The 16,512-nt window shown below is 47.7% G+C and overlaps 3 protein-coding genes, 1 long non-coding RNA gene and 1 other non-coding gene across 6 annotated transcripts; 3 read left to right on the top strand and 2 right to left on the bottom strand.

Moving 5' to 3' along the window:
• Positions 1-2,453: 2,453 nt before the first annotated feature.
• Positions 2,454-4,663, bottom strand: LOC100823227. 2 transcript variants are annotated; one of them, XM_003561279.4, is made up of 3 exons: positions 3,865-4,663; positions 3,463-3,751; positions 2,454-2,724 (listed from the first exon to the last, which is right to left on the bottom strand). In XM_003561279.4, exons 1-3 carry the CDS (start codon positions 4,555-4,557, stop codon positions 2,705-2,707), a joined length of 1,002 nt encoding a protein of 333 aa, XP_003561327.2. In that variant the 5' UTR covers positions 4,558-4,663; the 3' UTR covers positions 2,454-2,704. The 2 variants fall into 2 exon arrangements, with proteins under 2 accessions (XP_003561327.2, XP_024313101.1); XM_024457333.1 differs by lacking the exon at positions 2,454-2,724 and having other exon boundaries at positions 3,280-3,751.
• Positions 3,116-3,187, top strand: TRNAC-GCA. The gene has a single exon. It is a non-coding gene; the product is annotated as a tRNA-Cys (tRNA).
• Positions 4,664-4,826: 163 nt separating the features above from the next.
• Positions 4,827-5,185, top strand: LOC112269879. Its single transcript, XR_002962103.1, has 2 exons — positions 4,827-4,872; positions 4,987-5,185. It is a non-coding gene; the product is annotated as an uncharacterized LOC112269879 (long non-coding RNA).
• Positions 5,105-9,112, bottom strand: LOC100846337 (transcription initiation factor TFIID subunit 10). The gene is made up of 6 exons (XM_003557391.4): positions 8,920-9,112; positions 8,781-8,845; positions 8,528-8,590; positions 6,785-6,842; positions 6,636-6,686; positions 5,105-5,501 (listed from the first exon to the last, which is right to left on the bottom strand). The coding sequence occupies exons 1-6, from the start codon at positions 9,070-9,072 to the stop codon at positions 5,421-5,423; spliced, it is 471 nt and encodes a 156-aa protein (XP_003557439.1). The 5' UTR covers positions 9,073-9,112; the 3' UTR covers positions 5,105-5,420.
• Positions 9,113-12,118: 3,006 nt separating this feature from the next.
• On the top strand, positions 12,119-16,401 carry LOC104582282 (subtilisin-like protease SBT4.3). The gene is made up of 10 exons (XM_024458409.1): positions 12,119-12,327; positions 12,491-12,612; positions 12,825-12,916; positions 13,793-14,030; positions 14,109-14,619; positions 14,837-14,895; positions 15,009-15,233; positions 15,341-15,452; positions 15,557-15,755; positions 15,851-16,401. Exons 1-10 carry the CDS (start codon positions 12,202-12,204, stop codon positions 16,399-16,401), a joined length of 2,235 nt encoding a protein of 744 aa, XP_024314177.1. The 5' UTR covers positions 12,119-12,201.
• The last annotated feature ends 111 nt before the right edge of the window (positions 16,402-16,512 follow it).

Here is a 16,512-nt window from a genome sequence, read left to right on the forward strand (position 1 = left end):
CGGAACGGGCGCGGCACGACTACGAGCTGCAGCCTGCAGAGGGGGTTGGGGCTGAGCCCTCTGGCAATGAGATTTCCGGATCCTCGGCGGTGGTTGTGTTCCTACGGTTCCGCGTCAACGGGTAATACTTCAACGCTTCGTATACATTTTTATATAAATTCACGTCACTTATCTCGGAACGGAAAAAATAGAATACATTTTTGCACTGCATTTGGATGTTGATATTCAGTGTTGGAATTGGAATTGGAATTGTGTTTCATGAGTTATCGTGTTTGGTTGTGTCTAAGATGGAATTGAGATCTCAATACCACGGAATTGAACTGCGCCTGAAAGAGTCCTCCACCAAAATCGAGACTCGGTTCTCCAAAGCGCGTGGAATTGACTTTGCCTTCTCCAAAACTGACAGCAGCAGCCAACCGTCCCAACGTTCGCCGCCGACCGCTGCTGCCACCGGAGTTCACCGCCAACCGCCGCTGTCAGAGGAGAGGCTCCCCACAGACTACGTTGTCTGGACCCTATCATCTCCCCCCTCCTATTCTTCGTCTTCCTCAACTTTGTCGTCCGCCACGCGAGCCAATCAAGGGCGAAGCGAGGATATATCATCACTGGTGTCAATAACTTCGTAGAAGTAACTAATATGTATGATTTACTGGGGTCAATTTAATATTTAGACTGCTTGTATAGAGGTTTAGACGACAGTCATTGGTGTCAACTGACACCTGTCGATACACTGTAGCTCCGCCCCTGGAGCCAATCCTCTACCCGGCTATCCTAGAGACGGGAGATGTTCCCAGCTTGACGAGGTAATCGCTGCATCAGACGAGATGACGCAAATTCTCCCATCAATCGCCAAACAAAATGCACCACATCAAGTCAAAACATCAAGCGGGAGCGCACGGGGCGCTGATGACTCGACAGAGAGGGAGCCCGGCCAGCATTTGAGGTTGAGGACGAGTGACTAGCCGCCACACAAGCCAATCATCCGCACCGAAGCTCGTGGCGGCGCTCCTGCTCCGATGCTGAAACTCGCGCTCGCGGCGATGACGGTTCCTCCCCCGCATGCATGCTCTTCGGCATCCGCTTCTAGAGCGCTTAGATCCATGTTCCAATTCTAACCTTACGTCTTGCAGCGGCAGGCAGATTGTCAGTGCGCAGGTGAGTGGAGAAGATGGGACAATTCAATGCCTGGGAGAGCCAAACGAGAATTGGTATTGTAGCTTCGGTTAATTCCAACCACTCCCTCTGATCTATAAAAAGTGTCGTCCATTTGTTACTAAGTTAATACAAATTTTGTACAAGATGGGCGACACTTTTTATGAATCGGAGGGAGTAGCAATTTTATTTACAACCAAGGGCTTGCATTGGTATTGGAACTCATTTCAATACAAATGATGACTTGGTATTGAGCCCAATTAAGGCTATTTGGTATACGTGGATTGGGCAGCACGAGGCAGCCGTTTTTAACAACTTGGTGCACCCCCACAATTCTAGAGGTGCATGCTTGTAGTGAATCCATATTGACCATTGGCTCATAATTTGGGTTTCAGAAAATAAAGGTGGCTTCGGACTGTTTGGAGGTGACCAACAGCACCCATGCCAACAACCAACAACCGTGGTTGCATAAATGGTCATATTATTCACGAGGTGGATATTAAAACTCGCATGTTGTTTCAGTGTGTTGTCTTCTGTCACGACAAGAGGAATTGCAACGTAGAAACTCGATCATAATCTTGCTCAAGCAGCGGTTAATTGCCAAGAGCGATGGACTCTTTTTGTATTTCTTATTACTCAAAAAAGAAATCGTATCTCTTTAAGGCCACCTCACATTGTCGTAACCCGCGAGTTGAAATTTAATAAAGCTTGCTTATTGTAAAAATAATAATGACCCACCGTAGACGGTGTGGGTAGCTCTCTGGTCCATCGACGCATTAGTCGAATCGCATATGCTAGTCCCTTCTTCCTATTTGCGGGGCAGCTTCTTATTTCTCCCTGACCAGATGCAGGATGCATCTCTCCCTTCAATATGAGCATCTTACTATTGTGAATCATTTGCCTCTTATGATTTATTAGTAAATATAATACTCTCTTCGATTCATAATATGTGTCACCGATTTTGTACTAAATCAGCGGCAATTATGGATCGGAGAGAGTATATAATACAAACATGATGAATGTGATCTACAAAAAAATTGTGTGCAAAACAATTGTTTGTCACTAATGGCTTCAAAAACTACTTCAAGATCTGAGATGTAGCTCCTGCAATATTGTGTGTGCGTTGATATGGACTAAAAGGTTATACTACATGTTTACAGAATGTTGTGCTATCGTTTTACCCGTTTTTATCACAATGTTAGTGCCAAATCAACAGGAACGTGGTTTAAAGATGACAGACTGTCCCCACTAATTTAGGGTTTTTGTAGGAGTAGAGAATAGCATATGCAGTTTCATGGATCTTCCACTGCAAAGATTTTTATGGTTTTTGAGATTGAAATGGTCAACATGCACAAATAAACCAAAAACTTGGAAGACAGGAATCTCTGTAAATGGAAAAATAAGAGTGAATTATGGTGGCCAGCAGAAACAAAAACTATAATATACACAACACATGCACAATCCTGATTAATATTTCCAATCTAATCCTGGTTCATTGCATTTTACTCGAGCTGCTGCCGCCACCATCTTCAGATTTTGTGGACCGTAAAGCTCACAGGAAAGATTTTGCCACTGGAATTCATTCAAGATGGAAGAGAAACTGTGTTAGAGGATGGCAAATAATATGAATATCATAATGCAATCAAGAACCACAAGAACTACCCCTTCCTCCCTGGAAAAACAACGACGAGAATCAAATGCACACAAATTCATGGTCCAAGTGGAACCTTTACTATTTTCATTCCAGCAAGAATTGAATATTAAAAAAAAACAGTCGTAGCCGCATGGAGCTAAATAGGCAAGGGGATATACTGATGTTACTGCTAAATGAGTATCTCATTGATTTATTAGCAACCACGGGTGTTTTTGTCAGGTGACTGAAACGTTGAGCTGGGCAAGACACACGCGTCGGTTTGTCAAATGTTTCTGATATATAGTATTAAGATGTTCTCATTCCAACAACGGGTCCATAGCTCAGTGGTAGAGCAATTGACTGCAGATCAATAGGTCACCGGTTCGAACCCGGTTGGGCCCTGATATATTTTTTTTCCATTATTTTTCTAGATTCACTACGTTTATTTTAGCCCCCTGTCTTAAAATTTTTACCTCTAAATAAAATTCAGCACGTTTATTTTATAAATATACTTAGATATCGCCTCTCAATGCAGCATCAGCAACGACATGTCGACATGAAAGAAAATCAGCACAGCAGATCAGTTCCAATTCTCAATGTCATGCACTTGAGACAACAGGACGTCACGTGTGCAAATCCAAAAGATGATGAACACATGGCAAAACGAGAACCCCTACCTCTGGATGACTCCCGCACGAGCACGATGCGCACGGCGTTGTTGTTGGGCGGCAGCTGCAGGCGGAGCGGCATGAGCTTCTGTGTGATGGGGCTGCGCGTGCACATGATCACGTCCTTGAGCCCAGTCTCCTCCTGCAGCCTCTCCAGCAGCTCCTCGAGGCACGTCCCGTTGAACGTGAAGGACCGCCCTTGGTCGTCCTCGTCCACGTTGCCGTTGTTGTCCCCGATTTGGTAGTGGATGTTGCGGCCCTCCACCTTGTGCAGCGGCACCGAGAAGGAGTCCGCCGACTGCTCCCAAGAAGAACACAATGGGAACCCAACGAGAAGTAAGTTATTGACGGGTTGTTGTTGTTGGGTCAATTCGTCGAACAGGAGTAGGGTGGCAGACGCGGCGTACGGACCTCGAGCCTGAAGAGGTTGGCCGGGGGTGCTAAGGAGCCCGGGGGCGGCGGCGGAGGCTGCGCGACGAACGGAGTCGCCGCCGTACGGTGGTGCGGAGGCGCAGGCGGCCTGAGCGCCGCCGTCGGCAATGGAGCGGGGGAGGGAGAAGGGAAGGGCGGTCTGTAAGTGTAAGGCTGAGGGGGAGAAGAAGAGGAATTAACGGAGGCGGAGGAGTCAGGCGGCGGCTGGTCGGGGAGGAGCTGGACGATCTGGACGGACCAGAGGATCCACCCGGCGTGGCGGTGGTGCGGCACGTCGTGGGTGATGGAGTTGCGGAGCGGCGGGAGGCCGCCGTTGGCGCGGAGGAAGTTGCCGTAGCGGGTCTGGAGGCGGGCGCCGCCGCCGCCGTTGGCGTCGTCGCGCTGGGGCACCCACTCGACGGAGGAGTCGAGGCGGTGGGGCAGCGTCTGGAGCACCTTGCGGCCGGTGACGCCGAGGAGGAAAGGCTCGTTGGAGGCGGTGAGGTAGCGGCCGTACCGGCTGCGGAGGCGGATGACGCCGGGGGCGTGCGGCACGGGCTCCACCGTCCAGCGGGCGTTCGGGGAAGAGGCGTTGCGGCCCTGCTGGACGTGGGATTCGTCCTCGTCCGCGTACATGTACTTGTCGTGGTAGCTCCGCAGCCGCACCGTCTTGGCGCGCTCGAACAGCTCCATTGTGAATTTGTGATCCGCCCCTCGCCCTTGAGCTCGCCGCCGGCGCCGTGGCCGTAAGGCTGGAGAGACGCCGATGGTGCGCGACGAACGGCTGCCGCGCTCCGGCCGCCGGGTCTTGCTAGCTCCGCGCTGCGCGGACCGATTGGGTATTTTTGGGGCCGCGTGGGAGTTTGGTTTGTTCTCTGTTTAGCTCCCTCTCCGCCACACGCAGGACGCAGCCCGCCTCGCGAACCCGTCTTCACCTCGCAACCATTGCCTCTCACAACTCACAAGTCTCGACCTCGCGTACCACACGTCGCTGCGACTCTGTGAGCTGTACGTGACTGCATTTTGTTGATTTGTTCTTCAACTAATTCAGAGTCATCCCGCAATTTGGAGAATGAACATAGACAAGACTACACCTGCCTGATCTGCAGGCCTACTTGCCAGTTTCTGTAGGTAAAGGTTGTTGCCAATCATCAGGAATCCAGGTTAATGTGCTACACAACGTCAACTCGACGCATCAACACTTTCAAAGTTTCAGTTGTGCCAACACACAAAAGGGAGATAATTCAGAGAAACCAATCAGCACATATAGCTGATACTATTCACCATAAATCCAATGGGGAATTCACCATAAATACATCAAGAACAGACATCAAGTTTTTGTTTTTTGACAGTAGAACAGACATCAACTACATACTTCAAGCTTTTGTGAGTACACCGTTGCAAGGATGCTGGTATAACTGTTCTTTTGGCATATACTCCCTACGATCGGCAAGCCAAAACGTCTTCTAAAAAGGAACAGAGGAAGAACCGCTTAACACTTGGTTCGGACTAGACTCAAACTGAATCTGCTCCTCTGGTTGAACAAGCAACTGGTTCTATTCCTCTGTTGTTGAAGGGGCCATCCCTGCTGAAGGGCTATCTGCAAAGTACTCGGGGTGCTTCAAGTTCACCCCATGCTGAAAATTTTCAAAAGCACAGATCAGCAATGAAGCATGCATGCAACCATGTGACTTGTGCTATTGTCTTGATATAGGCTGGTGCACCACCTTGTTTGAGTAGAATTAATTGTAAATTTATCGTGTGAATGTGGTAGAGTGAGGTCTAAAGAGGTATCCATTACAATAACAGAAAAATAAAAAGAATTTTACCTTAAATGATCATATCTGATCTGATCGTAAGTTTAGCAGTACACTACATTTGCCATGTGAGTCTCAGACAGCATGCTAGCTTCTGGGTGCCAGATTAGGGGATCCACTAAACCGAAAAAGGACACGGATTTAGGAATTGCGATATTCGGAGGCTCAGAGCAGATACTCTCCGTTATAGTAATGATGTGATGACTTACTGGTAGAAGGTATTAAGAAAAGAAAAGGTGAAGTCCAGACTGAGATTTGTGACAACAAATCACGTCTAATGAGATTTAATCTGAAGGATATCTGGCTGGTGGCTGCATGGCTCTGCATGAGAAGGATGCCCTTTGTGTGAGGCTGGGTAGGAGGTAGAGTGATTCTGAAGTCTGAACTTTGAGGGGTCTAGACATTGCCATCTAGACCAGTGGCATGCAACTAGAGATGAGAGATGTTCTAGTGCTACCACCGCTTTAGGATGCTACCATGCTACTCAAGCACAACATCTCTTCTCTCTTTTGCGGGTATCAAGCACAACAGCTCTACATGCCTGCACGAAAGAATCCAGAGCAGGATCATCAAGTTCACATGCACGAACTGGATGCCAATATGACACTATGTCTCTGGGCCTAACTAATGTGTGGGCCACGTTGAATTCTGTCCTCGACTCCTTTCTTTTGAAATTGTTGAGTTTGTGTTTATGAGTTTTAGATGAGATCATCTTTAATATTGAGCAGTTTATTGGTCTAAGAAGGTTAACTAAAACCATTCTGCCATAGTGAATTTTAACAGACTTATCAGTACTGAGATTCAAGACCTAATATAATTAATTGGCTAATTGCTATCGTTGTCCAAACCAGATAATGTTCACTGCCAAACATAAGATAAGGCAAGGCAGTGAATGTCAGCTACTGCATAACTAAAAAAAATTGAAACCTCAGATGTAATGGGAAAATGAATTACCTCAAGCAAGCCCTTAGAAAGATCATCCATTGTCAATACAAGACGTCTATCCTGAAGTACCATAAGATGTCACCAGATAGCAGTAAGGATGGTATGTGCAATTTCATGTTAAGAATAAAACGAAATATTTAACTCTGAAGTAAATTCACCTTCGGCTGTTTGCTCTTGTTGTCTTTGATAGGTGCTGCTACCCTGGCTTTGCAGTGCCTAGTTTAAGGGAAATAATCATGTAAAATTAGCGTCCAAGATATAATGTAACTGTTATGAGTTATGACACAACTACAGCAAACTAGATTTGCTTTAAATACTCAAATGTGAAGCTAAAGTTGAAATTGCTTGTTCTACTCAACAGTCATCAGTCCAATACAGATATTTTAGACCAGTACATTAAGACGTGTTAAAACCAAACTACTTGACCTACTAGCAGGAAGAGCTTGGATGGTGGGAAGCAGCTGAACTGGCCATTTTTCAGATTCAGCAGCACATTGCAATAGGTTCTGGACCATTTAGCCTGGACAAGAACTTAGGGAGGAGGGGATCAGTAATGGAGCATTGCAGAGGCTCGAATAGGGTAGGACTCAGAAGTCAGAACTGAGTTGATCAAAACATAGGCAGTCAGATTAATAAAACATCGGGATGACATAGCAACATGTCACATCAAAGGTTAGGGAAGATGCTACCAGAATGCATTGGATTACAGATACAACGTGAGAAGTTCCTCCTTCTATACACACAACATCAAAAGGAACAAAAATCCATCACCATGGTGGCATTGGTAGTTTGCACAAGCAGTATGTTAAATTCATTGTTCTATGATTGCATATCTGGCAATGCATAGTTTTTCTTGGCTTGGGTTGCATGCTTGGAAAAGAACATCACGAATAGCAACCGGAAAGGCTAGAAAAGTTGCAGTGATCATAAACACAAAGTAATGGATAAGTAGGGCCTTAATATGTTCCAAACGGATAATAATGACCATAAAATGGGAAAAAGGATGACTTATCATTTCATCGTCATGCATAAATTAGTCTGTGAGAGTACTATCACAATATATACAATCAGAGACATAGATTTTGATTGGGATGTGAGAAATATTGCGAAAATATGAGAACAAGAAGCCATCACATCTGCATAGGCTAAAAGAATTAGCTTCGTTAATCTCAATTACAATGGTTGATATTTATTATTTAAAGATCCACCATGTTACATTGCTACATAAAACCCGTCATGTGTACACAGAATTTGACATTGGACTATTGTCAGCTGTAATCTACGAGCACGAGGAAAGTAAGAAAGTGCATCCACATAAGGCAACAAAAACACGTGCACCACAAGGACAATTTATCACAATATGAAAAATGCATGATATGGACTAGTCACCGGCTGGCGTGCCCAACCATGACAGGTTATCCATAACATTTACATGCATCGATCTATATGGACTAGTCTCTGGGAGAACAAACATACAAACTGACAGCAAACAATAAGCTAGCGCAAGTACAAAGACTAGAATCTCACAACTCAAATTAACCGTTTCTTTTGGAACCCTTCCGATCAGTTTTGTCACGTTCCCTCAGAATTCTTGAATTGATTTCAATTGATTTGTTGATGTCTTATTTATCATGTTCCAACCATATTTACTAGAGACACACACTTTAGGTACAACTTTTTTAAGATTTTGGTGACACATCGATGTTAATATAGCGGTTAGGTTCAATCACAGTTATAGACATGAGAGAAAAGAACAGATGAAGAACAACCCAGAGTATAACAAATGTAATAAGTCTATCTTATCAGTTAGTTAACAGGAAGGGAAACTACTTGCAGAGTTTATATGCAGAAAATACAAATTGAGCTATAAAAGAAGAGAGTGATGCCGTAGATTCACATACTGAAGAGAATCGCTTGCAACGTCCGATACAAACTTTTGAGCAGCTACAGCCACCAGCCTCGTTCTGTCAAACACGAAATCAGAGGACAAAAACATAATCATGTCATTCATGAATCACCAAGTTGACGGAAGCATGATAATTTATTTCTGACTAGCTTAACTCAAATGTTCCTGGAGCAGCATACGAGTCTCCGCTCAACTACCGATTCAGAAATTAGGTCTTCTCGGAGATTGAAGGCGTAGGGAGTACTTACAGGCGTACGTCGGGGCACTGGAAGCCGCTGCGGCCGAGGTAGTGCTCCACCAGCTCGTCAGGGATCTGCCGTGCAACCGTGTCAGACACACAGATCAGCGAAACGAGCGGGCATAAGGGCGAGAGGGGCGCAACCGTACCGTGGGGGTGTAGTCCATGAGAGAGGAGAGGAACTCGGTGAGTACGGCCTCGTCGTCGTGCCGTCCATCGCCGCCGATGCCGCTTCCGCTGCCGCCGACGGTCCCCGTACTCGGCACCATCCCGCCTCCGCCGCCGCCGTTGCTTCCCATCATCCTCTGCCGCCTCGCTGACTTCGTCCTTGGTCGACCTGGGCTTAGCAAGGGCGATAAGGGCGCCCATCCAGGGCCCATTCCTTAGGCCACGTGGGCCCGGCCCAATCATGTTTTTTTTCTGGCTTTAACAGTATTTAAATACGAGTACCAAATGAAATATTTCGAATGCACACAATAAAAATTTCAGGAAATGTTTAATACAAACATAATTAGACATGTTCATTGATGAATGAAAATTTGTTCATGCATGTCGAATAAATATTCCAAATTAGAGATGATAAGCTTGTATTTCCTCCAATGCATAATAAGTGTCTTGGATGTAATAAAAGTATCCATTTCCACTGTTATTATTTTCTCCGTCATTCTGATATCCTTACCATGCTGTAATTTCTTTGTAGATGGAAGGCATTTGCCCCGTTCCATTTTATTAAAATGATACAAAAGCTCTAATAAGCCCGCTTCAATAAAATAAGGTAAAGTAAAGCCAGAGAAAACAATTCTCAGTTTCTCCAAAAACTTCGGCTGAACACTCTTCATAAGAGCCTTAGGGTCAGTTTTGTCTCGTTAAGGGGGGTTCTAGGCCCGACATACCACATCTCATCTCTACTACTTATAAAGACATCAACATATTCATCCCAACGTCCACCCAACTAAACGTACACGGAGTACTAAGAGCCCCACAATCAGACTCACTAAATATGGATTACTTGCTAACCGTGTGCGTTTAATGATTACCCATTGAGACTGAAATTCCACCCCGCAGGAGAATTTTTCAGCACCCTCGAACCGTTTTTTTTCTTTGTTTTCTGCTCACCCGTCTCCAACGCCGTCGCCTCCTACCTTTCCCCTGCCGCCGCCGCCTCCTACCCCCGTGGCCCGCCTCTGCCTCGCCACACAGCAGTCCAACTCGCACCCTCGGGTCCTCCTACCCTTCTCCTCAAGCCGTAGCCGCCGCCTCCCCTCCGCTGCCCTCCTCTGCCATGCCACCCCGCTTCGCCTGCTTGCACCTGCGATCCGCGCGACGAGGCACCACCATCTCCCTCGCCTCGCCGCCGTCGGACACGCAACCTCCGTCGGGGGAGCTGCTGCCTCCCGCGCCCGCCGCCCGCATGTTTCCCTGTCAGCGGCGCCGCTGCTTCCCGCGCCCACCGCAACCGCCGCCTCGCACCGCTCCTCCAGCGGCCGCCACCAACTTCTGCAGGCGCATCCACCGATTCGTCCAGCCCCGCCGCCGGCTGACCCCCTCCGTCCCAGACCCCACCAACATACCCCTCCCTCTCCACCGCCGGCTCACGGTTGCCCGGACGCCGAGTCCTCTCGCCTCGCCGCTGCCCCATTTCTCCGCTGCCCCCACTTTCCACCCGACTCATAGGTCTCCCATGGCATCGCTTCCAAGTGCCGGTCCCTCCATAGCAGGTATTTTTCCATTCATGCATTTTGCTAATAGTATCTGGCTATTACAAACATTCGCATGGACGTACCGCAATCAGTCATGATAATCTGGAAGTTTATCAAGACCTAATGAACTTTCTACAGAATTGACTCCTTTATTTGGAAGAAACATACCCTGCAATATTTTTCAATATTTATAGGTATAATCTGTACCATATGTACTTTAAACTTCTTGGCTCACTCAAGAAAAAGGGCCATGCTCTGATACCTGTTAAACACAAGAATTACATGAGGTAGTACCAATGTTTCATTTCTTGGTTGTGAAACTGCAGGGCCCTTATCTGAATCTGTGTAGGAGGAGGGATTTGAGGGCATTCTTCGGTGTGGTTGGTGCAAATAATCTCACATCAGTTTTCTACTTCCCTTGCAGCATTCTTGCTCCTTTTTTGTCCCAGGATTGATGTTTCTTGTTAATGATTTAGCTTCTGTTAATTAGCAGCAAGTGGCAACTGAGGTGATATCTCACTCTTCTCCCTGCAACAAAATCTGAGACTGGAGTGGTTTCTCACATGTTGAGTAGATTTGTCAGGTGTGATGTGATAACATCATGTGTTAAAAAATCCGAGGAAAAAAGTACACAAGTTTATTAGTCTGAGACTAGAGTGATTTCTAATGTTTCTAGAGTGCAATTGTAGTTTGAGCGGAGGGTAATTCAAGGTTTGGGTACAGGGTATGCAACTTTTTCATGAATTTTTCGCTATAAACCTTAACCATGTATCCTTAATTGGTTCAGATTTGATGATTTTAAATATTTTCTATGTTCGAATGAGATGTATTCGACTTTAGTGTATTAGGGTGCATGTTTTTTTTTAAGGTCATCATGGTTCAGATTTTGATGATTTTATGAAGAAAATGTGAGCAGTTGGAGACCCAACTTTAGCATTTCTTGCTTAAAAATAAGATAGACAAAAAAAACTGTAAAAAGACAAGTCATCATATAAGAAGGTAGACTTTAAAAATGTTGTCATGTATTGTGGGAGGCGTGCGTTGCACGTGCAAGCTTACTAGTCTCATCTAACAAAGGATCATTGGACAATTAACATGACGCTTATACTTTATCTAAAAATCAAATCTGCAGGGGAACAAATTAATTAAGCGTATGTCTGGGACAGCTGCAGGTTCCCAAATTTTGTCATTCATAGCTCCATTATTTCATAAAGATGGAGCATACTACTTGGGAGATGTTTTGTACGGGACAGTCTTTATCTTGTTGCATTTTGAAAAAACTGATAGCTCCAACTCCAAAAAAAAAAAGCTATGAATTAGCTGTTCCACCAAATTTGTGGAGTGTAGAATCCAACGTGTAGCAGGCGCCGGGGTTCCGATCCCGGGCGTACGCTCCTAAGCTCTGGCGACCAATTAACCTAGCAAATCATCGTTAAGCTCTGTCATTTACCGTTTCTTCGCACGCCCGGCACAGACGGCGCCAAGAAAATGCTCCGGTGCAAGCGAAGCTGATTAAAGAGATACAGCGATCGAAGACACGTTGCAAGCTGGCTGTTATCCTGTGATCGTGATCGATCGATCCAGACAGCGCCTGCCGTCACATCCAAAGCTATATGCACGCAGTTACAACACGTACGTGCGTGCGTACGTATGAATCGATCCACAAGCCACTTACTTAAACTTACCAAATGCACGTTTACGTGTTACTACGCGGCAAACGCAGGAAGAACAATGGGGGCGCTCTCTCTTTGCGCCGTGGCCGTGGTAGCCGCCATTCTCGCGAGCAGCCTGCTGCCTGGTTCTAATGCTCAGACTGGCGGCGGCGGCGGCGGCGGTGGCGACGTCGACGGAAAGCAGGTCAGCGTGCAGTTTTAATCTGAACCAAAACAATAATAACAAGAATTTAGAATCGGGTGGACTACGTGTATAATGACAAGAATTTAGAATTTAGGATTGAATGGACTACGTACATAACGTGTACATCGAGCAAGAGCTAACCATGGATGGGAATTGCATGCAGGTCTACATCGTGTACATGGGACATCAGCCGTCGTCGGAGCCGGGGGAGAAGACGGCGCCCGGAGGCTTCTCTGCTGCAGAGGCTGCGCATCATCAGCTGCTGAACCGAGTCCTCGATGACAGGTCGGCCTGGCTCCTGATTTTTTTTGAACCAGTTAAACCAGTACCACGGCACGGAAGCGTGGAACTGAAACGGATTGACTGTCTTTTCTTTTTCTTTTTTTTGCTTTCGAAACCGGCGACCCCTGAATTCCATTTCAACTTGAAACGGAACCTAACACAGTCTACTGACTGACTGTGTTAATGATCGTGTGCTGCATAAACGTGTGTTGCAGCTCCGCTCAGGAGAGGATCATCTACAGTTACAAGAGGAGCCTAAGTGGATTTGCAGCCAGACTGACGGAACAAGAGAAACAAAAGCTCTCTAGTATGCTCAGCAAGTCACCATGCATTTTTTTTTCTCTGTATGCTAACTAACGGTCTTATCTCCTTCGCAAAATAAATAAATAACGGTCTTATCTTGATTGAAACTCATCGAATATAGTAGAATATGGAAAATTTCTAAACTTATTTTGGTATTACCTTAATTGAGCTAATTGAATGTAATCAAATTTTGACTACACATAAATGCCAAGATTTAAATTTTGTTTGTATCTAGTTCAAACTTTCAAGGCAGAATTTTTGTTTGGTACCCACCAAACTTTTGAAAATTTTGCTCGAATTTTGTTGAAAATTTGAACCTCTGTTCTGATTGGGCAAGCTCACCCACTCCCTAGCTCATGGCCGTCCGCAGAGTAGAGCCATGTAGGCCTAACATGTGGGACCACTCTGTCATGATTCAAACAGAATTGTACTCTTAAATATTAAGTTTGGTTGATAATTATCGAAATTTTCAAAATTTGGGTGACCTGCAAATTAAATGGTCATCAAAATTTTAGGGTTGTCAAAAAAATTTCTTTGCCGAAATCGTGTATAGGAGATCCGCCTTCGAAGTGGAGGCACCATGTAGACATGACATTTGGGGACACTCTGTCTGTCAGATAGAAGAAAATCTTAAAAAAGATAAAACCATGTGAAAAGTTTTTTAAATAGGGTAAAACAAAGAAATTTTTGGCAAATGAAAAAAAAATGTGTCACCAAAACTTTCTTGTAGGGAACTAAAAAGTGAAATACGAATCCAATCATGTAACTTTGGTCATTCACTCATTTGTCTAGTTGTAGCTAAATGCAACGCCACCCGCAAAGAAAGAAGAAATTAAAAAGAAGAAGCAGCTAAATGCAACGCATGGTTTTCACGTGCTAGGCATGGAGGGCGTCGTGTCGATCTTCCCAAGCAGGACGCATCAAACTCTCACGACAAGATCATGGGACTTCCTAGGCTTCCCCAAGAGTTCAAACCAAAGCCTGGAGCTGCAGGGCGACGTCATCGTCGGCATGCTGGACACCGGCCTGTGGCCAGATTCCCCGTCGTTCTCCGACGAGGGCTTCGGCCCACCGCCGGCCAGATGGAAGGGCACTTGCTACAATTTCACCTGCAACAAGTACACGCGGCACACATTTTACCCGCACGCTCCATTTAATTCACCCACAATTTAAATAGGGTAAGTTCATATATGCAGCAAGATCATCGGCGCTCGGGCGTACAGGCAGGGATCGACGGCGGGGCTGTCGCCGGTGGACACGCGCGGCCACGGGACCCACACGGCGTCGACGGTGGCGGGCCGGGCCGTAGGCCACGCCAGCCTCGGCGGCCTGGCCTCCGGCACGGCCCGCGGCGCCGTGCCAGGCGCTAGGCTGGCCATCTACAAGGTGTGCTGGGACGACCTTGGCGGCGAGTGCCGCGACGAGGACATGCTAGCGGCCTTCGACGACGCCGTGGCCGACGGCGTCGACCTCATCTCCTTCTCCATCGGGAGCAACATGCCGGTTCAGTACTTCGAGGACGTCGCCGCCATCGGCTCGTTCCACGCCATGAAGCGCGGGGTGGTCACCTCGACCGCCGCCGGCAACTCCGGGCTCGACGACGGCCGCGTCTGCAACGTCGCGCCATGGCTGCTCTCCGTCGCTGCCAGCAGCATTGACCGTCGGTTCGTTGACAAGCTGGTGCTCGGAAACGGCAAGACCATCGTGGTGAGCGCGCCATCCTGTCATGTCATACCGCTGACGATCATATTGTGCACTAGAACTTACTCACTCTTCGATCCATAATAAATGTCTTGGATTTAGTATAAAGTCATACTGTACTTTGTACTAGATCCAATATATGGAAGACACTTATAATGGATGCGATGCGAGGGAGTAAAAAACGCTGAAGAAGGTTTTAAGGATTGTTTTTTCTTGAACGCAGGGAGTCTCCATTAACATCTTCCCCGAGGTGAAAGCTCCCCTTGTTGTTCCCATCAATGGGTAAACACTTAACACAGCGCATAGCTACGAAAATTGACTGTTACATCATTCCATGACGAGCTGTTGTTTGTGATTGCTGGGTTGACTGACATTTGGGGCGTTTACGCATGCAGTTCCTGTGAAGCAGAGTCGCTGGCCGCGGCCCCCGGACGGCCATATGAGGGCAAGATCCTTCTCTGCGCAGAGCTGAGCGCAAAGTCCAGAGGGGTCCTCGCCGGCGTTGCCGGCGTGGTCCTGGTCACATTCCAGCCTGACGTCGCCTTCACGATGCCTCTCCCCGCCGTCTGGGTTACCCAGGATCAGTTCACCGGAATCATGGCCTACGTCAACAGAACCCGGTAAGTACTGTTGGTCAGCTCAGTATTATTTTTTCCTTTGGTCTGACAAATAATTGCATTGATTTCGTCGAGCTGAAATAGTGAAATCTCATGTTGTTCGTCTTCAGCGATCCTGTGGGCACCATCCACACCAGCGAGACACAGTTCGACTCCGAAGCGCCCATCGTGGCCTCCTTCTCTTCACCGGGCCCAAACATGATCACTCCAGGGATCTTGAAGGTTGTTACTAGATCATCGATCAGGCACAGTTATTAATGTCTTGGTCATACTTTCGAGGCCGGATGGCCAATTCCGAGGCTCACATGCATGTTCATGTATTGAAGCCTGACCTGTCGGCGCCGGGGATCGACATCCTGGCGGCATGGACGCAGCTGGCGCCGGTTGCCGGCAGCAGGGTTGGGTACAACATCGACTCGGGCACGTCCATGGCGTGCCCGCACGTGACCGGCGCCGCCGCCTACGTCAAGTCCTTCCACCCCGACTGGTCGCCGGCCATGATCATGTCGGCTCTCATCACCACAGGTAATTAACTAACCAACCAATCCGTTTAATGCTGCACTGGTAATTAAGTAATTAACCAGCTTGTTTTCAATGGCGGCGCATGCATTTGGGCGTAGCGACTCCGATGGACCCGGAGCGCAACCGCGGCGGCGGCGAGCTGACGTACGGCGCGGGGCAGCTGAACCCGGCGCGGGCGCGGGACCCGGGGCTCGTGTACGACGCGCGCGAGGGCGACTACGCCGCCATGCTCTGCGCCCAGGGCTACAACTCCACGCAGCTCCGCCTCGTCACCGGCTCTGACCAAGCCGTGGCCTGCCCCCTGGGAGGCTCATCCTCCGCCGGGGACCTCAACTACCCGACGATGGCCGTCCCCGCCACGCCGGGGAAGAACTTCACCGCCCGCTTCCCGCGCACCGTTACCAACGTCGGCGTGCCAAGGTCGGTGTACGTCGCCAAGGTCATCAGCTCCAGGTCCCTCGTCCGCGTCGCTGTCTCGCCGAGGAGGCTGAAATTCAGCCGGCTGGGCCAGAAGATGTCGTTCACCGTGTCGGTCTCCGGCTCGCTGCCGGAGGCCAACGAGTTCGTGTCAGCGGCCGTCGTGTGGTCCGACGGCGTCAGGCAGGTCAGGAGCCCGTTGATTGTGCACACCGTCGATGTCCAAGGATGATAAGCTGGTTCGTTATGACAATTCTTCGATAAAAAGTGGAGAGGACTTCGGAATTTTTAAAATTCGGGTCCTGCACAAGCAAGGATTGGTCTCAAACTTCTGATGATGTCA

Source organism: Brachypodium distachyon, chromosome 1, assembly GCF_000005505.3.
Source record: "Brachypodium distachyon strain Bd21 chromosome 1, Brachypodium_distachyon_v3.0, whole genome shotgun sequence".
NCBI classification, from domain to species: Eukaryota; Viridiplantae; Streptophyta; class Magnoliopsida; order Poales; family Poaceae; genus Brachypodium; species Brachypodium distachyon.